This window comes from Euwallacea fornicatus, chromosome 9, assembly GCF_040115645.1.
Source record: "Euwallacea fornicatus isolate EFF26 chromosome 9, ASM4011564v1, whole genome shotgun sequence".
Lineage (NCBI taxonomy): Eukaryota > Metazoa > Arthropoda > Insecta > Coleoptera > Curculionidae > Euwallacea > Euwallacea fornicatus.
This window is the reverse complement of record NC_089549.1, coordinates 2,538,252-2,562,795: the sequence shown is the minus strand read 5'-3', so window position 1 is coordinate 2,562,795 and position 24,544 is coordinate 2,538,252. Positions and strand designations below refer to the sequence as shown.

General features: G+C 39.6%; 1 protein-coding gene across 2 annotated transcripts in view; it reads left to right on the top strand.

The window, feature by feature from the left end:
• Positions 1-24,544, top strand: part of LOC136340953 (ichor-like) — a 32,266-nt gene extending 7,722 nt beyond the window's left edge. Inside the window, exons 1-2 of one of the 2 annotated variants that reach the window (XM_066285453.1) lie at positions 8,189-8,317; positions 21,892-24,544. In XM_066285453.1, the coding sequence (XP_066141550.1) occupies positions 21,948-23,432 (1,485 nt within the window). In that variant the 5' untranslated portion in view covers positions 8,189-8,317; positions 21,892-21,947 and the 3' untranslated portion in view covers positions 23,433-24,544. Of the gene's footprint in view, positions 1-8,188; positions 8,318-21,891 lie in introns of those variants that run through there. The other variant, XM_066285452.1, reaches the window with a different exon arrangement.

Below are 24,544 nucleotides of genomic sequence, written 5' to 3'. Positions count from 1 at the left end.
TTTTCTTAGAGGTAGGGGGGCGGTGATTGGAAATTTCGCCCAGGGCGCCAGCCCTGGTTATGATATGAAGGAATGATAGATAATCAACGCAGACTAATCAGACTTCCGAGGGAAAAAATTAACAGTACCACTAAAGTTTGCGTTAATTTTGAGGCGTTCAATGGTTAACGCCTACAAAAACGCAATAAGCAAACATGAAGAATTCTTCGAAGTAGACATAATTTTTACCTAACAGTGGCCGTCATCAAAGCAAATTACTCATTGCGCCAACTCAAAATAATGAGTCATAAGCTTGCAATTTCCATATTCCGTTAAACGAGCAAAGCTTAGAAATGCGGCAGAAGTGAGAGTATTTCTGCAACAATTCGTCCTGCGAGCCAACGGCGATCGAAACAGGAAGAGTCGGTCGGTCGGTCGGTCGGTGGTACCCGCGGTACCCGCCGTACCACCGCTCACCGTGGGGGAACCCGGAGCCGAGTAGGGCGAAGTGGGCCATCGACCTACTTCTTGCAGCATTGTTAAGTCTGCGGTATACTTTACGACAAACTGCTGTCGGAAGTCTTTGCAGGAGCGAACCAGATGGTATCTTCTGTGCTTGTGGTATGAAAGAGCCAATTTAGATTAGCCGGCACAATCGTAATAAATTAATGAACCAATCGTAGCCTCTTAAGGATATTACTTAGGAAGTTGCGGTAAACAGTAATTGATCCAGAAGTAGCTTCAACTTTCGGGGCTATGGGAATCAAGATGGAAATTAAATCCCGCGAAAAAGATTTTTGAAATAAATAAGGGAGGAAAATATATACTCTTTAGCGCTCCGCACTGCTGTAGTTTTTTCAAATTTTCTCCCAAAAAAGTACTCGCTAAAAAAATGAACCTTTAAGAGTTTTAAAACTTTTTAAACTACACCTATAGGCATGGAGGCAATCGCTTGATGACCCCTCGTTAAGCTTAAAATGAGGTTTCATTTCTTCTCACCAGTTTTAGGAGGAAGCGATTATCATTACAGTCAAGAAATTTTGATTTTTCCCCTTCACAGCGAGTTATCCAGGTTTCAGCATGAGCCCTATTTTCCCTTTTCAGTTACTCTAGCATCAATGCTTTTTTTAGCCAGAGGAGATACCCTCCAAGTAGAGCGTAGCCGAAAACGTTGGGATATATTCAAGAATACTTAAGTGCTTCGGAAAATGTTTCCACTTGTTAGTTCAATTCAGCCCATTTTTCAAACCAATCTTCATGTATACAGGGAGGCTCAAAAACATGTTGCGACAACTTACTTAATTCCTCTTATGACAACGCATAATTTTCTTTAAATTTTCAGATCATGTAGAAAATTCAGATGACATTTCATGTATCATAATTTATATTCTGTTAATTTAAACTGTACATAATAAGAGTTAAACACACTCCATTTTACTCAAATCGTTAGCATAATGCTCTGCAAGAATATGAAAATCATCTCGGATATTGCCAGGTAGCTGCTAATGGCCGATTTCAACAAAAGTTTGTTATGTATTATAGGTACTAAACATTTAAAATGTATTATTATCTGCTTAAATATTTTTTTAAGAAACTACTTGACTTAAGTATAGGCGAATGGAACATTAGATGTCAGCAAAATTTTCCATGGAATTCAAATATAACTACTAGAAAGTCGCGCAAGCAATTTCCTAATAATTACACATCTAATAATAACAGTTGTCTAACAAGTGTATTAATAGCCCATAAACACGCGAGTTAGTTTCAAAAATTTTCAGTTGCCTACAGGTATGCATAATGGCTCTTGAAAAAATACGCTTTTGGAAAATAGACTAACTCGCAATTGCAAATCCAAAGCAAAGTTTGACAGCGATGGGTTAACGCAGCCCACCTTTCATGGGAGCATTGCTCAAATTAGGCGACTGACAATGGCAGATGACAGTGACAGAACCAGTATACTTAATGATCAGGTTCATGACTTTGAAGGTGTGCAAATGCTGAACCCTGAAGTCGACCCTAATGAAGTAGTTCTCTTTCTATTGATGTTATCTGAGCTTCCGAAACTTGAACCAATAGTGATTTCCTTATCATCTTTTCCATACAATATCTTTTCTAGTAGAACCGTCCTTCTAAGTCATATAATTTCTAATCGTTACGATTTTTGTGTGGTAATAGTATAGTAAATAGTAAGTGACCTTTAACGCGCTAGAGTAAAATATTACGCACGAGACGCAGACGAGGGCGCCAACCACCTTAGTGCGTTAAATCATTTTCCAACTCGTGGTGTATACTAATTCCCATGACTAAACAAGTGAAAAAAGAATAATCCGTCGAGCGATCATCGCTTCACAGCTAGATCCGAAGACATAATGCTGCGGCTTGTCACTTTCATAATTACCCACTACACGATGAATTTGAAGTTTCACTGAATGATTGTTGTCCAAATTAACATCGTTTTGTTATCTCAGACACACATTGGTATTAGGAAATTCCCATGTGTTATTTTTCTGAGCGGCCAGAGCCTAGCCCGTTATGGCCTTCTAACACATGGCTACAGGATATTGTTAATTTTACGTTTCTCATTCTTCAGTACGTGTTGAGGGTATTTTCCTAAGTAATCCTGAAAAAAGGAGGTTACCGCACAGTAACGATTTGCCACGCGTAAAGTAAAATGGCACCTGGCAGTGTCAAATATTTTCGTTAACAACGTTGAACCGCGCATGCGTGCGGTAAAACCTTTTACCTCACGTGTGCTTGTAAAGCTTTACAGTTAGTTAATATTTAATTTGAACTTACGATACACACGTACTTGTAGGAAAAACATTATACCTAACCTCCGCGGAAGTGTCTTAACGCACTCGATTTCGCATCGCGTGCTTCGGTCAGCAGTAATCAATATGGGAAGAAGCATCTTTTTATTGTCACCATATTCGAATGAGGAAAACGTCGCTTCTACTCCTCTCATTTCCACTATTAAATTTTCCGATTGAGTCAAACAATCTGTTAGAGAATCAGTGCCGCTTTTGTTCCTTGTGATGGATATTTCTGTCCTGGTTTTTAAGTGAATAATAAGCCCAATTACACAAAACACTTGCGAAAATGGTACCTTCTCGCACCAGGCTGTCGATGGCTGATCCACGCGAGGCGAAACTCGAGCAAACTGCTGCCTTAAAAATAATTCATCTCTCGAGCAATTGGTTCCCATCATTGGTTCCCATCTTAATTATTTTAATACCCCCCTGCCAAGCCCGTGCTCGTTTCCAAATTAAAGGCTCAATTTGCAAAATAACAGGAGTTTCCAGCCTCAGAACTGTGACTTAACACAATTTTGGGCCTTGCGCATCTATGTCGCTTATAGGCACTTCTTGAAATCGAGGTAATTTTAAGCCGCCAAAAACTCTATAAGTCTTTGTCGTACCAGTTTCACAGGACAGTTATGAACTTGTTATGTTGCTTCTTTAGATCCTGTACCATATCCCTCTGTTTAATCCCGGACCCCTCCGTGATGCTCCATTTATGGAACCATATAGGATGTTTTTTGCATAAAAGCACAGAAAAAAATGTCATATCAAAATTTAATTATATGCTCAACACTCACCTATTAGGTGCTGAGAGGGAGGTACTCATTCGTTCCAGACGAACTCGAATATAAATTCGACAACTGCCAACACGCTCTGAGCTGAAGAGCACAGTCGAATATTTAAATTATTTCCCCTCCATTCTCCAAACGATCCGCTCATTTCGGGAGAAATTATCTTTCGCCAGATTTTGCAGCTCAATGGAATACGATTTCACATGACCATCTCGAAGATTTAGTGATTCGCGAGTTTTGGTCCTACAGTATTAGGGGTAGTAGTGAGATAATGCCTAGCAAACTGACAGAGCCATCTTGTGATGAAACACTGTCGAACGAGGTTACTGCTACCGCCGCTGCTGGATGGCCAAGTGTTGGGGAATCTTCTCTTGGTCTGGGACTTTTCAGGAACTGAAAAGGAAAGGGGAGAAAGTGAGAGATTTAAAAGGACAGAGCGGCGGTCGAGCAGTCGTAAATTTAGTTTTTTCTTTCTAGATTTCGTTACTGAATTAACGAACTATGATGAATGTTTCCAATATTATTCCGACAGATTCGTACGCTTCTGGTTTTGAAGCAGACCCCGACGCTTTCGCAAAATTGTCGCATAGAAACTGCACCTGCGACTAGGTCCATTACACTGGACACTAACCCCACAATCGCGTCGCGAGGTTGAGTCTAATCATTAACTACTATATTGTCTGTCACAATATAACAAATATCATTTAACTATCGGCACTGTAAACTTACTCTCTAATCCTTATTAATATAGATAAACCAACAAAAAAAGTAAGTTAATTGCATCCCACATCCACAACGTTAAAGTCACTAACGACGATGTCGTGCTAAGAGGCGCAATCTATACCAATGCTTCGTTCAATATTAAGCTTAGGAGAAAGTTGTTTTGGTAAAAAAAAATGTTCCCATTTCCTCTAAAATGCATTTAAATTTATGACTATTGTAAAAAACAATGACACGAAGTCGTAATAAACAAGGTGTTTTACATTCGTATACCTGTTTTGGATTTGAGTTTGATTTGCAGAGACCGGATTCCAATGCGATACTTTATTTGGTCCTCAGCTAAGTCAACTATAAGTTGCGATTATTATTGAGCGAAACATCTCACTACTTGAATCAGTTTCTTAACAAACGCGTTCTTGATTCACTTTGGTTGATTTCTAGGTCAGTTTAGACCCGTAACCATTCTGAATATACCCAGAAAAATGCTGCATATTCCGAATGAACAATAATAGCAATGAAATTTCCAATGTTTGTAACGTTTCCATTTACGTCACCCATATGTGATAAATTTGAATTTAAAATGTGGTTAATTGAAAGGCTTGTTATTAATTTGTCGATAATAAAGTAGGAGAAAGTTGCAAAACGACACATCACATATTCAAGCTGTTGCCGAAAGAACAATATAAATAATGTAAAAAGGTGATGAGCTGTCTCTAGGGGACATGTGAAAAATCTCGTAATGGAGCCGCAATAGAAGGAAAAATTCGGTTTCTTCCCATCGCCGAGTTGGGCGATAAGAAATTCGCAAGTGACTGCGTATCTGGAAGAAAATCAGCAATAAATCCTGGATTTTCCGTAACTTCTGCGCATGTTAAGGGTGTCGTCGATGACTTCCTAGAGCAAAGCAAAAAACTCACAGAGATCGGTAAGGCGTGAAAGAGCAAATGCGTGGCCTGCCCGCTGGCCCGATCTAACACCTCTAGATTTTTATGCTTGGCAGTTTATGAAAAAAAAGGTGCACTCTTCTCCTGTAAACCTTCAAGAAGAACTAATAAGGCGAAGAAGAAATTCTGCTCCTAAGACAACTGCTCGAAATTTGACAGATCTGCGGCAGTCTTCATGGCGATATTATACTTTTGTGTGTAGAACATCAGGGCGATCATTTCGAACAATTTCTCTAATGATAATTATTTGATATTGATTTAAATTATTTCGTTATCGAATGAATGATCGCTGTTAAATTCATTCTGTTTCTGAAGTTACTGTTCGCTTCTTGCCTACGATTATTTTTTATTTTTATTCTGTTAAAAATCCGCTTTACTCTTAGATCGTCAATAAATAAGTCCTTACTCCGGTTTAAGCCGCAGTAGGATGTTTTAGAAAACCTAATAGCACTAGAATGGCCGATGGGGATTTTAAGCTACTGCGTGTGTATACGATAAGACACATTCCGACAGCAATGCGGCGAAGAAATAAATGGGAAGCTGCAGAACGTGGCTTCAGGACGGTGAGAGATATAAGAATAGCTGTGAGGGCTTGTCAAAGAGCTGAGTCAAAATAAAACTATCTATCGCATATACAGAAGAATACAAATTATGAAATGATAAAATTCATAATAAAATAATCGTGAAATCATATTCAATAACGATGTTCGAAATCCGTGGCTTCAAGTACTAACCGAATACGTTAGAGAAAGGAATTCAAATTTGGAGTTGATCCATTCCGAAGATTTAGACCCTCAAAATATAGCTCACATCACAATTTGAAAAGATACGACTCACCGTTATTCATATTCTGATCTAATACTAAAAGCGTGCTGAAAGTCTTCAAACATGTTCTCCAGTTTATTTTGAATTCGACATGAATAAACCAGAGATAGATCTCATGTAGAAAAATGTGTGTTTTTGAGTTTGCTGCAAGTTGTGACCAATTTCGCTGCCATGGCAACAAATTTAATCAAGTGTTGCTCGCTCATCTGCATTTGCAATGATTTTGGTGATATTTTTTGATAGTTCAGGTTCGCTGAACACCCATTTCGAGCAGGTATGTAGCCTCTTTGTTATCCAGAATACCACCAAGAATTTTGTTGTTTTCCAGCGTTACTTTCGTAAACACAATTTAGTTCCAATCCATGATGTAGGAACTCTACTGGCAATAACTTCGATTTCTATTATCAATTGCGTGCAGAAAATAACCTTTTACTACTCCAGAATGTGGAGAAACTCCAGTCTTGCAGACTACAGGCCTATAAGCCTAACTGTCACTCTAGAGTAGTCTGCAAAGACCTGTGGACAATGTGGTGACTGAACATTGGAAAATTCAAGCAGGCGATCAAATGAAGAGTGAAAAATACCAAAGATGGTGATGCAGAATAGATGCAGAGTTAGATACATCGCCCCAAATCATTTTTACGCAAACTCTCTTTGTCACTCTGTGCTACTCTTCGAAATAGCTCAATTGGCTTCCAATTCCATAATGTTTGGAAGAAAAATTCGTTTTCGTCGCCAGAAATTTTCCAGTTCAATGACCAAATTTCATAATCTGGAGACAAGAGCGATACCTGAACCCGACATACATACCAAGCGTAGTCATTTTGACGTCATTTATGAAAAACTTTGCACTCCCCAAATCCAAAAGTGTGTCGGGGGATCAAATTCTTGCATTCAAGGAGTAGGACGTTGACATGACGTCAAAATGAGGTATGTGTGTTGAAATTGTAGCAGGTACCTACCACTACAGGCTTTGATAGGTCATTCTGACGTAATTTCTGCGAAAAAATTTTCTGCCCTAATTGCAGATCGAATTTGAACTCTTTGTCCAGATTTTTTATTTCGGCAAATAGAACGTCCTGCAAGCGTCACATCCAAATGGTATATCAGGTGAGTCGCCAGATCTGCAACGTCGCCAATCCGACGTTACATGGACGTCATCTTCGGAAAGTGTTTTCTTCCTTGGTGGCTTAGGTAAGCACATCAATCTCGCCATCAAACGCGTAAGACTTAATAAAACTTTTTAGTATTGGAAACTTTTGAGTTGCATAACCAGTTGCAAATGTAAACAAACAACCATGATTCATGGAATTAATTCCATTGCGCTCATAGTGTTGACAAAAATTCCAATGTTGCAATGTGTTTATTATACAATGTAACTTATCGGGTTCGCGAATGTTGAGAGAAAGGACGGGCATTGACTAGATTAACGTTTATTTCACGTTAATAACGGAGTGATCTAAATTATGAAAAGGAAAAGTTCTTTTACAGTTTTGGAGCTACTGGCGTGAGACTGCGAAAAACTTATCTCAAAGAGGTATTTGGTCAGGAGGATGGTATTTCTAGCCGGCTTTCATGCGGACGGTTTCACACCAATTTGCTTTCAAAATATACGTTGAGTTTTAGGTGGTGCCAAGCCTTCACTTGAAGCTATGGATTCCTCCTCGCCCAAGGATCTAAATCTCATGTCTTGGGCATTTCTTCAATTTTAATGAAATCTCGCGCTATTTCGCTGAGATGATTGATGTTTCCCTAAGTTTGTCCCAAATATCTTATTCGTATCAGATCTTCCTAAACGGTTTCTTAGCTGTACAAGTCCCCATCGACGTATACCAGAAAGAGCGTTCAAGTCGATCTTCAAGTACACTTCCAGCAGATTCCTTCTCGTCACCAAAAGCCGTCGTTATAAGGCAAAGACAAACAAGTATGCCGATTAATTAAAATGGCGAACATACGTTTTTAGCGAACCGTGCATCAAATATGGCGAGGAGAAAGTGAGTGCGACTTTTCGAGAATTACGGCGTGCGAGCCATTGACTTGGCGAAGTTCAAAGAAATTTCAACAGCCTCCACCTTAACAACGTGAAATGATCGATTGTTTAGCCGATTTGTGTTAGTATTAGTCCACGGGTTCCTCCGTGGTTCCGCGATGGTTCCTAAATGCAAAAGGGATTACTTCTCTGGTTCCTCTAGTGAGTTATGGATAATGTGAGCAGGCCTGCGCAAAGGAGGAAACTTACTTTAGGAGTCTAAAAAAGGTTAGGAATCTGTAGAGTTTTGCATGTTTCTTAAGTTGTCTGTAAGAGGGCTTAGAACCTGTTATTCCCCCAAAGGCTGTGGACAGGAAGAACCAATATTTCTCGGGAAGTGAGCGCAACACGATATCTAGCGCACGTAAGTCCTGAGATTTTCCAATTGGATTCAGTACTGCAGAGCGCTTGTTTCCACTTGCCAACATACGGGGTGTTAATGAGTTACACACTTTGGGGGCGAAATTCTCTCGATAAATGACGCAAACCATCTAAACACCAAGTTGTTCGCAAACGTCTCATATCCATAGTGCGAAATTTACTATATTTATTTTCATTAATCTACTAAACACAAACATTTTGAAGCAAAATTTGTTACTGGAAGGGAAACATGAAAATCAATTTCTAAGTTCAACGCCGTGCACTGTGGAAAACTGAGAGAAACCTGCCCTCAAAGTTTGTTGCGTGATCGCATTAACGCCCCGTATACGAACCCATTGCAAAAACACGTTAGGGAAACACTCCAAAAACCCTTTTATAACACTTATTTAACAGTTAGGAAATGCACTAGTTTACGCAACGAATGCGACTTTGCGGGACGCGTGGTACGCGGATGCGACGCGAGTTACATAAAACACTATTTCCCAATGGGTTTCGTACATATTGTTTCCTAATTTAGAAGTGCGCATTGCTGTGCTGATGAATAAATTCTACGGACAGGACACAAATTTTGATATATCCAAGCTGTGCCTCGTATCTGTAGAATTGCAGCAACGATTTACTGATCCCCTTTCTTGTGAAGCTCCTTTAATCACCGGTGTTGATTAAGGGAAGTATCTCTGAATTCGCTAATATTAGAACTTTTCATTCCAATTGAGTAAAATAGCTCAGTGTACAGGGTGTCTCAAAGAGTCTCATGCGGATCTGGTAACTTATCAATGAGGACGAATAGATGCGCGCTTTGAGGAATGATCACCTTTTTTAAAGAGGGGAACAATGGTGTATGATAATAGTTTTTTTGGCCCGTTCATAGATTTAATTTCAATAGCAATTTCACCTGTTTATTCTCGCCTTTTCAGTTTTAATAAACGTCAAAAAGATTTTGACATTTAGAATCCAGTGAGGTCAAGCATGCGTAGAGTGTGGTCTGGCCACAATACATAGCGATGTGTGAAAATATTGGAAAGCTCTTAACTAGGCGGTTCACATATCTAATAGTATACGGGGCGTCCCGCCAAGGTCGGCATCGATCGATTATAGGAAAACTGACTTAGAGAAATCCGAAGGATTGGTAGCACGTTAAAGGCGATGGAGGTAATTTATCTAAACTCCTGACAAATTGGCGGCGTTACCCGTTAGACCGGAAGTAAAGGTGTTTTAAACGTTTTGCGCATCATTGAATTTTTGGATTTCTCTGGAAAATGTTGCGATCTAATTCTTTTGAATTAGTTCAGGTTAGATGTCATCCGTCGTCGGAGCTGCAGTCAGTTTATCAAATTTGATTCAACGCATGGTCGGGAAAGGTATTACTGCTGCTTCAAGGTAATTTGCCATGATCTTGAGCTCCTTATTCATCGTCTGAATAAATTAGCCACGTTATGAGGACGCAGGAAATATCCACGTAGTGACAATACCCTCAAAAACAATGACTTCCTTTGGACAAAATGAGCAAAACTATTTTACGCGATTTAAATATTGGAATAATAAATTCCCGCTCGTTTAGCATACATTTAAGCTCTATTGTTCCTCTGAGAAAATTTCTTTTCATGGCAAAATGGAAGGCGTGAAGAGTCTATATAATCAGGGAACCGAGTAAAAATACTTTTGCGGCAAATAAACAATGATGTGAAACTAGAGTAGGCCAAGAAACGAGACCAGCAAATTCACTTTCAATTAACGGTTTTGGAATTAGCGCTTCGGCTGAGGCTAAATTGGTGACGCGTAAAGTACCGTTAGAGCCGATCGTGATGGCGGCTGTGGTACCAACCGCAAGCGCCTCTTTTGCTTCAGCCGTGATTCTTCGTCGTTGCCTCATATCTGCGAAATTCAATTGAAGCCGATTCGCAAAGCGAAAAAAGGTGGTCTCAATAGAATGTCTTCGCAAAAAGACCTTTGGTATTCCAATAACGTCCGTCGAAGCGTGGCTACCCAACCTCGTTGGTTTGGTAAAAAAAAAACGTGACGAATGGGTAAATGTAAAAACCGGACGAAATCGGGAAGTTTGAGGTTTGAGATTTTAGAGCATGAGGGACTAACTTAAACTAAAGATTTCCTGTGCTGTAATAACGCTCGTGTTAGTTGGGGATTTCAGAAGTCTAATAAACGACTCAAAATTGTTACATAGAAAATTTCAATAGAATTTTGCTTTAACGCATCTTTTGGTTTTAAAGCTTTATTTCCACTAACGTGGAAATCCAATAGTTTTGTACCCTTAAGGCCCCACACAGTTAAATGAACTCTAGGGTTCAAATCCTGCACTGGCAATTGAGTGCTTAAGGTAGTCGCTTTTGAAGACGTGTTAGTACCGAAGTTCTGGAAATCACAAAAAAAATGGAGAACAGAAATCTCATGATGCATAAGGGAGGATTACGGGGAATTACCAAACGTGAATTGGATTGTTTTCAGAAAGGAAGAAAACGAGTGTGTGCACAACCGCAAACTCCGGAAAGAGAAAATTTTAATTTTCATATTGTTTCCAAAAAATTGCAGTTCTAAAAAATAGAAATTCGCTATAACCCATAAGATCCTAGCTCTACGTTCGCTTAGAGCACTGGACAAGGGGATAATTTTCATTAACGGAAAACTATTTCTTCAAATTATCTTGGATAGCCCCTGACTCCAGTCCCTGACTCCGGGCTGTTCCTAGAATCGAAGAAAATTAGTTTGAGTCCCTCAATGTTGGTGAAATGTTGTAAAACCCAAAAGTAGAACATTCTGATTGTTAAATTCTCCTGTAAAGTAACTCAATATGTTCTCGACAAACCGAAAAATGTTCATTTTCCTTCCGCTAAAAATGGAGCAATAGTAGGTCTAAATCTGACTGTTTCAAGAAAAAAATGTGTTTTTCAAAATTTTTGAAAAACTTCAAACATGAAAATGAGAAAATCCTGAGAGTCAAATTTTCTTCTAAAGTAAGTCTAAATATTCTCTAAAAGTCACAATATGTATACGTTTTTTGCAATTAAAACGTGGGAATACCAAGACTGAATCCGACTGTTTCCAGAAACAAAGCCAATGAATTTCAATAATCCGCTGTCAATGATTTTAAAAAGCTGTAGACTTCATGAAGAAAACATTCTGATTATAAAACTCTGAGGGAGTTTCGATCCGATGTTCTCTCTAAACCGTAAAATTTGCATTTTCCTTCGACAAATCTTTTTTTTTCCAGAAAGGAGCTTGTGCTTGCATTGTATGGAAAACTGTAAATCCCAAAAGGAGAATATTGCGAAAATGTAAAGTTGTCTTAGGACATTAATTCCAACAATACAAACCACAAACAATCTACTAAAGAAGTCCTCCATCTATTCAAGAGACGATGGTGATAATAATCCTAGTGGTTACCACTGAAGATTTATTTTTGCTCTTAGATGAGACATAAAATTTGTTTGCCGGAGTTTAAATGTTCCATTAATGCAACTTAGAGTTTTTTTGCGAAACTTCGGTTTACTCAAAAATGAAATTAGTCAAAATTAAAAAGTGCCCAGAGAGCGCTTTAGAGTTAAGAGCCGTTTTTACCTGCAGCTCTAAAACTCCGACTTACCCACAAACTTACAGTGAAGACCATTTTTTTTGGGAGGGCGGGGGAGTTGTCCTTAAGTATTTTTATGAGTTTAAAAAAAGGTTAAATGTGCATTTTGGTGAAAGCGCTGACTCCTTAGATTTATCCAAAATCTTCACAGTCGCTTATGGGTATTCATGTTCTCGCAAGTTTGCGACCGGTAGAACAACTAGAATTTGCATTTAGTATAACGTGCAGATGTCTGATAATAATTAAATGTGCATGGCGCATATGCATAATTAAATTTACATAAACGATAAAGCCCTATGCGGGCTATTTCTGCACGCATAGAAAAATTCCTCGGTGTGGATCGAGATTCATCGCTCTCGGCAATTTCTAACATCCTCAGATGTGGATCTATTGAATTTCAAACCGGGAATGGCCTCAATTCCAAGGAGCATCGTACTTTTTGACCCTCGCCATCCCAATTTATCAAGATCTCTTCCTGGATCGGCACTAACCCAGATCTTACAATGTACCGTGCAAGACACCTATTGGACCATCTAGCGTAACATATTCATAACTGCCGTCCATTAAGTCTCCATATTGACCTCTCAATCATCCATCAGCATCATACTGGTAATTGAAGAATTCAATGCAACAAGGCTTCTAGCTCATAACTAAGAGCTTTGTTTATGTAGGCGATCTTCACTGTCCCGATTCAAACGATTACACACACGACGTACCTAATAAATCCCAATTGAGCCATTGAGGAAAATAAATTACCCACGATCCGAGAGGCAATAATTTCTCGATTGGGTTTAAAAACATGCCCATCCGTCACCCACTTTTACCATGATCCGATTATCAGATGGTACCTATAATTTCTACAGGAGTTGCATCGCGCTCAATGGAACTCTCCCGGTGTTTGACTTGAAATTTACGTGAGAATCGAAAGTTCTCGTCGAATGCACTGTTGCAAGGACTATGAGCAAATATGTGTAAATATCAGTCCAATGTATTATTCAGCGATCATAAGCGCATAAATTTTAAACCTAAAACTCTGTGGAGTAGCGCCTCGATAAGGCAGTAAACTCTGCTATTTCGTAATTTATTTTAAACGACCTGAGCCAAAACGAAATTAACCGAAGTGGGTACCTACTTGGAACCATTAATTCTAGTTAATTTCAAAGGGGTATTAGAAAAATTAGCACTAGGTAGGTAATGCGCCGAGCGCCGTTTTGCCGGACTTAATGATAGATGCTCCAACGGTGCATGTTTGGTTAATTATTCGCCATTAAAAATGTATAATAAACAAATGTTATTAGAAGAGAAAGTTTGCAGACTAGTCAGGTAAATTTACGACGCAAGTGACCTCAAAACAGAACATCAAATGATATTAATATCTCGCTTAACCGAGCCTAAAGGACTGCGAGTTATTTCGTTCTTTTCGGGTTTTTCCATGGCATTTCCTCCCACAATCTCATGAAGTCCCATAAGAGCTTGCATGCTTCGAGGTATTAAACATTTATGAAATATTTAGAAATACGTAATTAATTATCCCGTTAGAGGCAGTAAAACGAACCTGGCCTATGCTCCTTTTCTCCGTTGCATTAATTAATATGGAGGAAGTAACTATTGAAGATTTAATTAGAGAAAATTTCTCAAAAACATTTAACAAAGACGGACCAAAGCCTGTGTTCGAGATAAGTACTCGAAACAAATTAATAAGTCTCTTGGGAAAACATTCTTCCGGGGTTAATTCAGGTTCTTGCAGCTCGCTCCGACCCGGAGCTGTCCCTGAGGGTTAAATCCTCAGCGTCGAGGGGCTTGGGGGATTCGAATATTAGTTGTTTCTAGGCCCGGGATTATTGTGCCTCTTGACCGACACGCGCTCTTCGCTCCTTTTCCTTGTCCGTCGCAGAAATCACTTTGGGTTGCCTTCCAACACCCCCTCATCCAGGGATGTCAAGTGCTCCGCGAGTTCTTTTAGCACGCCCCATTGTTCTTCGAATTTACGGGCATTGGAAAGTGCTCTATTCCCACACTCCGAGTCCGTTCTCCCTATTCTGTGAATGCAGCTGTCGAAGCTGTCGTGTGCGCTCAGCGCCTGAAGTAGACGTGCCTATGTTTGCACGACGTCCACAGCTCTAGGTCAGGGATCGGTCACTTAGTCCACTGGCCCTGGTCCGTCAGTCGCGTCCCTCGTGTTCGTATGGTCGATCGCTTGGTCCCCGTAACCTCGAGGAGAGAGCCCAACAGTGGCGCACTCCTCCAGGAGGAGATCGCTTGGTGCGGTTCAGGTTCAGGAACTGTGTTCCTGTGACAACTGATATTGAGGGAGGGTTCCTTTCCATTCTTTTTTGCTTCAGTTTAAATTAGCATTAAACAAGAACAATTTTCGCTTTGCATGGATGTCTGCGCCCAAAAGGAACATATTTTGATGGCTTTCAGCTTCATAAGTTTCTGTGTAGATTTTATCAAATTCATACCATTTCTCCTGGACTTAACTGCTCACAAACATGTTACCTTTTAGTGTCTTTTGCCTTTAAGCTGGATCAACATCGGACAACCGATTTATTGTTTTCATAAATAACATCCCGAAAAAAATAGTTTTTATTCGGTAACTAGCAATTATTCCCCGTTTTATCGTCTGCTTTCCCCTGCTAACCCGAACTTCTTCTAGATTCGGGTTAGTTTAGGCTACTTCAGGTTATATGAGCTGAACCTCCAGTTTGAGTCCCGAAGCACGCAGCGGTCAGAAGTCTAAAACCCGTTTTATAGGATTACCCCATCGACCATTGTATAAAGGGTGTCTGGAAAGGTCATGTCATAAATTCCAGACATTATAAAAAAGGTTAAAATAATGCTAGAGCTTAATGTAAGAAATTCCTAGCGGCTTCTGTTACCAAGTATTCATTAATAGCCAAAACTGGACTCGGCCTATTTTCCATTGAGCAATTTTCCGACATGCGTTAGGAAAATTTTGGCAAATTAAACCATAGAAAACGTGATCTGCCACTGTTTAACGTGTTAATTTATGTCTGTAATTATGGGTAATATTCAGAAAATTATGTAAGTTTGTTGCCCAGAAATTATAAGCCATAGGCGTATCAATTGGGGTTTTCTTACGAATATTTTATTTCTTTTTGACTTAAAAAAATTAATATCTTTTCGAATTTGTTTACGTATAAAGAATTTTTTTGGTGCAAGTCGCACCCAGATAAGCCCGAATTAAATCCAGTTGTGTATCAGACCAGTTTCGCCACACGAATTTTTCCAAGCGTACGATTTTTTCCAAAATGTTGTATTTCCAGTTTTCTTTTCTGTTAAACCGTTGCTGAAGCTTCCATCTGCTATTTTTAGGGTACAAAACGTGCTGATTCTTGTTAGGGGTCATTACGCCTTGCTAAAGGAAAATATACTCGAAATGACCAAAGCTTTTCAAACGAATTTTTCAATTTACAATGTATTAGGCCGAAAATTTTAGTGCTCTGAATTTCCACTTATTCACACTGCAGGTTCTCGCATTTCGGCACTTTTGTGCGAAATTTGAACTACTAACTGTTCCGAAAAATCGGCAACTAGGTTTTCAAAAACCAGGGGCGTACCAGGCCAATTTCGCGGATATACTACACAAGATTTCTTTACTTTTTTGTTTGAACATGAATAAAAATTTGGCGGATACCAAGCCCATACTGTCCTAGAGTCGCCCACTCTATAGGAATGTAGTTAATCTGTTCGTGCAATTACGTAGTAGTAATTTTTTCATTTTCGTGTCCCTGTAATTTTCAAATTGTATATCAAGAGAGACCTTTTCTTAACGACAATTAATTAGACAAAAGCGAACACCAGGCGCGACGAAACGGCTGATTTTTTCGATGTTTTTGCGTTGTTATGCCAGTTGCTGATGGCGAATTCGGACGACCGACAAGCGCACGCGTAGTGTTCGATCTGTTCATGAAACTGATGAATCGGAGATCCCACAGAAAATTGATCTGTGAGTTTTCCTGAGTATCCTCACTAATCGCGACAGAAAACTACCACTTCGGGTTCCATCTCTACACGTAACGTAACGCATCGCGGCCTCGAAGTAATGGAAGTTCCAGCAAAACAACAACTCAGATCTTAAAATTAAATAAAAAGCATAAAATTTTCGTTTAAGTTGCCAACGATGGAATTACCTATTTGATAAAGTCGAGAAAGGAAATTGCAGCAAGTAGGAGCATTGAACATACGTAAATATAACAAACACAATTCGTTTAATGTTGGCCCCTCCATGTGCATTCCTCACAAAATACTGCTTTTGCTAACATTATTAACTTCAAACGTCTTAATGGCTGCATCGTTAAAACGACTAATTGAAAAGGAACGACCACTCCATTATCCTATTGCGGCGCATTAATCACGCTAAATATCATCAAAGACCATTGTTATTAAGAGATTAATAACATCCATCAACCCAGCAGAAGAAAAGTAATAACCTACGTCAAAGAAATTCATTCATCACGCGCATCAAACCTCAATGCAGAAACCACTTTCTAAAACAACGAGTTAGAACCATTTTGCGACATTTGGCAAATCAGCAATGGGAGATCCTCCGTCTGCTCGAAGAAGTGGGTCAGCAGTACCAAGTTTCGAACCGGCTAACGGTACCGCTTTGTATTTATGGCTGGTTCCAGTGATCTCGCGAGGTGCGTCATTTATTGCATGCATTGGCGTGCTAAAAATCTTGAATGCACGATCGTAATCTCTTTGTTGGTTCTTATAGTCTTTAGGGTCGTGAGAGATGTTTGGTATTGATTGAACGGTGACATAGATGACGCTTTCTCCTTGGTTTGCGATGATGCGTACATGCATCAGAGCAGTTTCCTCCTAGATTGCCAGTGACGGTGCCATCAGACCGATCTTGACTTGCCTTCATTAACAAGAACTCCATACACGAGTTGGGCCAGTACGTGTGTCAGTGTCCTGGTAACAATGGAATGAAATCGGCCGATTTCTCCATTTCCATGGAGAATATCCCAACCGAACTGGACTGACAAGAATGCACTCGTGCAGTTCACCACCCCTGAAAAGATTTAAGCGATAGCAGTGGTAGGAACCGTCCAACTGTTGAACAACTGCTGCTGCATGCGCTACACAATGCAATAATAACTCATTGAAAGCAGTTGGTGCGCACTTATGCGGGACTTCGAATTCGCCAATGAATATAAATGCATATTTGCTATCTACTTACTGAAGTGGATACGAGAAAAATGAATGTTTCAAAGCTAATAAGACCCATTTTTAAATCGCGGACACGTAATATACAGAGTGGCAAAAAAGCAACGGGTAATGCCTATCACTTTTGAATTACCTCGTATATCGAAAAGATCTTCAATATTCTGCTGAGGTGAAAACTACTATAAATGTGGATCAGGAAATTAGGGCGGAAAATTGGTGTAAAATGAGGGTAGAAAGCAGGGGAAGGTAGCATCAGATTTTCTAACCTATATTGAGGCTAGCAATCCTAACCTAATATGGTTGCAAGTAGATCTAAATTTGTTTCCCCCCTATGCGAAAGAGCATTTTTCTGCCACCCTGTATAAGTGCATATTAAACAGATTGGTCGAAACAAGATTGACTTGTTTGAGGTTCGCACGTCCAAAAAGGCCTACCGGCGACTTGCGATCGATCCGATTTCTTGATCGATAAGATCCGAATAAATCGAACTTTTGTTGATCCACTGGAAAGTGGATCGACTTTTAGTCGTCAAGATTTCACCTTAGTGGTTCAGTTTTCTTATTTCGAAACAGTGGTTGATATACCGTTCTTGTCACGGACCTTCGAGGGACTTTAACCCCTCAAGAAAAAACGGTTCATGGGAACGCTCATGAAACCGCTCAGGAGGCCAAAAGCTAAGAACATTAAGGAGGTAATTAGTTAATTAGCAGTTAATCACTAGCTCTGAACAGAACATTTTCTAAGGTTTATTGATGTTAGCTCGGATTCTTTTAGAATCTAGTCATATCATCATTTTTCAATCTACTCCAACACCGTTTTAAGAGAAATAGGTAGAGGTCGACAGGCATCTTTTTCTCCTTTTTTATCCTGTGTATGACCCCATTTATTCGTGTTGTTTTGTCTCTTTCTGAGAAATGAGTCAGTCCCCTGTGTACGCCATATTGTTGCTAACCTGAAGGCCTGTCCACAATGATCGGATCTTCCCTTAAGGTTTTGTCCAGACTTTTCCGGAGGTAGGCTGACATCCAGAGGTACCACTTTCATGTGATATAGAATGAGCTACCAGGGCAAACTTTCCAATGTTGCTTCTTTCACCTCTTGGGGTATTTCGTTTAGAGACTGAAAGTGGTGAGTTCCAGGCTAACGTGTAAATCTAACATGCAACCTATATTAGTACCACTTCATTTCCAATCTAAACTCCGATTGAAGTACTGAGCAAACTTTTCAGAATTTTAAGACACATGGTATATTGTATGCATGTAAGCCTTCCGTTTATCTACCAGCACAGTTCTTGATGCAAGGGAAGAAAACCTAAAGGGTGTCGGGCAGACTAGAGAATTAGCAGTATATCTTGCCACGTTTGATTCTCTAACGCATAGCTCAAGATATTAAGGTTTTATCAATTGTAATTCTATACGTGTTATGGATATTCTCGTAGAAGGTCGTGAGAAAAAGTCTTGTCGCACGCATTCCAGTGTCCGCGACATGACTTTCCCCACAAAGACTTTTGACACAGGTACTACCAGCGGTTACACTCCCTCCCAATAAATTGGTAAGTTATCATTGCTTCTCAGCAGTACCATGGTGCGACTTTTAACGCAATTTAATAATGCCTTTTGTTAGTATACAGGGCGGCGCATGTCACCTAACGTTTTCCATAGCTCGGTTATCATTGCAAGCAGGACTTTGATATTGTGTATACTTCACCTGTGTCTTAGGACGTACCTCAGGAAGATATTTCTATTTATACAGGGTGCCTCAAAAAAGTGTGACCATACTGAACTAAATTTTCTTAATGCAACACCCTATATATTTTCAGATTTAAGTGTTTTCTATCATTGCTTATGTGTCTAAATCCATGTCATACTAATTTTTTTTCATTGAATACAACCAAGACGAGTTACTGGACATGATCTCCATATTAGGAGAATGCGAAAAGTGGCGTTTTCTAGCAAGTCAAATGAAATGGGAATTTGGTCTCAAAACTCAGCGAAAACATATCTGTTTACAGATTAAGCAATTTGGTAATACCTATTTTCAAACGACTTATTCAGTTACCTAACCCAAATAATTCCTAAGTATTGTGCGGGTTAAGTACCGTAACAAAGATATTAAATAAAACATTATTTTAAGCAAAATTTGAGCGATGGAACCGGCCCACATCTTTTCGAATTTTAGATATGATAAAATACATTTTTACAGGCGAGAAAATGTAGCTCGTACAGATAAAGGTACTGCTATGCGTGATCCGTTAAGCGGAGGTATGGTACTAATGATTCCACCATTGTTTGTAAATGAGTTATAGGCAAATTGTACTGTCTACTGGGTATACCATTTTTTGCCTGCGTTTTCAGGTCTTGGTCTATGGTTAGTCTTGACTGACATTTGTACGAAAAGAAGCACCTATTCCTCCTGCTCCACAGAAATGGCCTAATCAGGGCGTCAGCCAATTTCTCCGTTTCCACGAGAGTTATCTTGCGGGCAAAGTTGCCAGAAGTTGCAGCAACGGTGCCTTAATCAGTCTAATAATTTGTGTGGAAATAGCCAAATCTTCATTCGAATTCAAACCAATGATAAAACTCTTGTATAAAGTTGGTAGGAGTTTCATGTCGTTTATTGCGACAATTTTTTAGTCATTGCCGCTTTCTTAATTACCCACTTAATTATCCGGAAAAAGGTGAAAGCCTTCAAATATTTACTGCAGAACATAATTAATTGGCATTTTTGTTTAGATTCGCGTGGAGTTTGAAAAAAGCATCGTTTTTCGTTTCCGAGATATTGGAAACATTCATTTTTTTTGCTTTTAGTGAAAATCATAATTGGCTATGGATTCGTTAAAGATTTAATATACCATGCGGCTCCAACCTCCTCTTTTGGTCTCCCTACCCCCCTTTTGGTAGCTTTTTAACAAGTTATTTCTTTTAATTCAAAAGCAGCAGTAAGGAAGACAACAATTTTATCTCTTGATGTTTGTTTATTTTTTTAAATATTGCTTACGTCACCGAGTGCGGAAAATTACCGATTTTTTAAATTGGAACATGGAATCAATGGCACCTCATGTGATCCGTGTTCCATAAAGGTATTTCCAAAGTACATTCAATGGTGTATTGCAATTCAAAAGCTATCTCTTAGTGATTGAGAAAAACAGATATAAATTTTGTAAAAAAAATAATATAGATCCTGTTACATAGAACAAATGAACAAACCTCTTTGTTGATAGAAAATCGATTTGTTTCAGATTTTGTGCTCACTAAAATTCTTTGGTTATTTTTATTTATCTTTTTCTTAACCACGTTTATTTTTATTGGTCTTTTTATTCTTTTTTTTCTTTTTTTAAAATATTCTTTGCCCAATTTTACGCTGCTTCTGAATTTTTTTAAAATAATAATTTATTAAAAATTTATGAAAGGGGTGGTAAAATTTAGAGCCGCATGGTATTCCCTTAAAATTATGGTACCTAATACATTTGTTTTGCAAAAATGAAGTACCCTTTCACGGAGACCCTGTTTGCGGGCTGGGTCGTATTCCAAGCAAACATATCTAACAAGACCAATTTTTAATCTTTTTACGGTAAATACCTGACGACATATTTAACACTGAAATAATTGTTTAATTAAACACTTTTACGAACATTTCAGTCTCACTTTTCTCATCTAGAATCGACGATGAATTCCGCATAAAACTTTTGCTGATTTATCGAAGTTGCATCTTCATTAGATATTAGCAGGAAGCGAACGCTCTCGTCTGACTGGAATAACCACTTTGATCCTCATCGGAAGTCTTCATAGATTCAGTGGAATACTTCAAAAGTGCTTTCTTCAAGTCTGCCTAGGTCGAAAACAAAGGCCCAAGTGATTAATGATCTTCCAAATTCCCTTAGTAAATTTAATCACCTTTAAATAGTAGTACAGGACGCGGCATGGGAGTCGAGTGTTTTTAAAACAATCATAGAACCGTTAGTTTTTGATATATAATTTGTTTTTTTTTGTTTTAACAGCGTTTTATGATAATGAACAGAAAATTACATCTGGAGTGTGCTGTCCATTCTCGCGGACGCAACGTCGAAAACGTTTAAAAAATTTGTTTCCAACCTTTCCAGCAGGTCTCCGTTGTTTTCGGTGATTTGGTGTCGGATTGCTTTTTTAAATTCTTCTAACGTACGAGGCTTAACCTCACAAACACGTGCCTTCAGATAACCCCATAAAAAGAAATCACATAGGCACAGATCAGGCGACCGAGGAGGCCATAAAATGTCACCAAATTTGGTAATGAGACGTTGTAAATTCCACGAAGGCATAATGGTAGCAACCTAAAGATAACAATAAAATGCTACAAGCCAAAAAATGAAATTCCCGTTGAAGCACAGCCCTTCACATTATAAACTATTGGTTCTAAAAATGATCAGTTCCCGCGCCGCGCCCCAACCTTCGTTCGAACTTCCAGCGAAAGAAACAGTCAAGTTTAGTATACTTCGATTTCCGTACCATAAAATTAGAAAGGAATGATTTCATAATTCCTGGCAAGTACCAAATACGATATTTTTTAACACACGTTCTTGTGGCCAATCATGTAACTACAAGTCATTTTCATTTAACTCGTTCTTTTTCCAATGGTCTGATGTTCTAATTTTCTCTTCCAGGCGAGCGTCTCCAACATGCGAAGATGACAAAGAAGAAACCACCTTAACACCCTCTTATGAAAACAATGAAATATCCCAACTTGTCTGGTAGCAACATGGCAGTAAGCGGAAGCGGTTCAGTGGACGAAGTAGACTCCATATTCACATCACCCTGTTGGCAAAACTCCAGTAGCAGCGAGTTCATCGACCATAAGTTGATACTGGATGGTGCCATCAGCAACTTGGGATCAGACAAACTCCTCCTCGACGCCTCCATTCAAGATGAAAACGAGATTGAGACCAAAGCCACCATGGATGCTTTGGACAACCTCCTGAGTTCCTCGCAGCCTATGAGCTTGGCTGAATTGAAACCCTTGCCACCTTTCACTGGATACACTGCCAATCTAAGTATAAACGGTATTCAGGGCCATCACTATCACACGATATCCCAAAGAATTCCCGAGGAGAACAACAATTATAGTAATTATAATGAACACAACATAGTGTCCAGTTCGACGTGCAACATCGGTTCGGACTCCGGGGACGAGAAGACTCTGTACACTGTGGACGAGGTGGTTAAATTAGGTTATGCAGACTGTGTTAGTGCGGATTCTAGTGCTATAAAATTTGAGGACTGCAGTCATGCGTCGCTGGACTCGACGGGGGTTCAAATCAAAACCGAAATTGCCGAATATGACATATCCTCCATAGACGATATTGCTGCTATAATAGGGTCAGCAATTGCCGATACTACAGTGTCCAACAACAACAATAACCCCGAGAGTGACGACCCCAACGCTTCTAGGGACAGTTGGATGGATCTCGACGCGTGGATCGACCAAACTTGCGGCGAGCAGAAGAATGCGATCATCCACCAAGAGGGCATGTCGGAGTTCCTCGTTCCGAACACCAGCAGCGAGTACACGAAATCCCAGAACACCATCGAATACGGGACGAATACCAAAGTGCAGTCGCCGGGGCAAGGGGGGTCGACGCTGCATAGCTTGCTGACCCAGGGGAATATGCCCCTGCTGCAATATCGGCTGCAGAACGGCCCTCCGATAAAGCACGAGAGCCCCAGCTCGACGAATTACAATGCTGACTTGATACCGACCTCGAGCCCCCCAGCGAACGTGGTGTCCACCACAGAAAACCTCCTCTTAACTGTAAATGGTAGATTTATTCCTCAGTACAGCATTCACGGCATGCACGACGATCATCGAATAAGGAGTCCGGAATTAATGGGCCAGAACTACCCTCACACAACCACCACCACTCCCAACACCAAGAAGTCGAGGAGTAGGGCGCAGAAAAAACAACAAGCAGCCAGCTCTACAGTTTTCTCTACTGATCAAACATTAGGGCTGTTAGGCAAAGAAAAACCTGTTCACAGGTGTAGTATATGTAATCGGGGTTTCCTCAACAAAAGTAACATTAAGGTCCATTTGAGGACTCACACTGGGGAAAAGCCCTTTCGGTGCGATACGTGTGCGAAGGCGTTCAGGCAGAAGGCGCATTTACTGAAGCACCAGCAGATACATAAAAGAATCGGTAGAGATTGATGGTCAAGATACTCTAAGACTTACCTACTCACGAACTTTAGTGAGTAAGTCCAGCCATTGTACTTAAATAAGTATAAGAAAAGCCTCACAAATTCTGTAAATATCAAAGTACGGGTATCTTGAAATTTCCTTTGTAAATGTTGTGCATTTTGTACAGTCTTTAAGTTAGTTCGAACGACGAAGATTAATGAGAAATTTTCCTATTAATCCTATTAATGTGAAATTCATTTTCTTCCGATTTCTTATGCTTAATTGAGTAGGTGTCAAAGGTAGCCCTGAAAGTGCAATAAACGTGTTTCTCATTATTTATTAAACTCAAATTTGACTAATAATAGGAAGTATTTTGTTATGAATATGAGTCTCTGCTGGCATTTTCGTGCTATAATAAGGTACCTCACAAATAAACGACAAAGGTTTCCTCGTATGTTTAATGTTTAATGGTTCATGCAATTAGGTGTTTCCGTAAATATGTTTTTTGGTCTTGACACTTTCCGCGACAATCGGACACTCAGAGGAGTTTGCTTGAGAGTATTGAGATTATCGAAGGCACATTTTGAAACCATGACGAATTCAGGACCAGCCACCGATTACTGCCCGCAGCTCGTCGGTCTGCGTAAGTGCGATTCGGCCCGTTCGCGCAACTCGCCGTGGGAACCAGCCACACGGTGGCTCTACCTCGCCATCGGAGTATTCCGATTATTGCGGCCGAGTTTCTTGCGGTTGGGGGGGGGGGGGGGGATTAGCAGTTTCGCCCAGGCTATGCTCATATACACAGAGGACCAAAACTCCCCTATAAATTCGTTAAAAATAGAAGGAAATATTTTCCAAGACGAAGCTGAAACACGTCCAACATTGTCATTACTTCTGACGCAACGTACATGGATACAGGGTATGTCGTGGATAACTATACTTTTTTTTCTTACGGAACCCCATGTATATTATGACGTTTTTGAGATCTTTGAGAAATCCTGAATATATTTACAAAAAAAAAACAGAAATAACGATAGAACCATTAATGCTTAAAAAATAACCATATAAATTGCTATAATTCAATGTATTAAACGTACGAACTGTGCCCCGTTGGCGTTCTGCCAGCGAGCAAGCCGCAACTG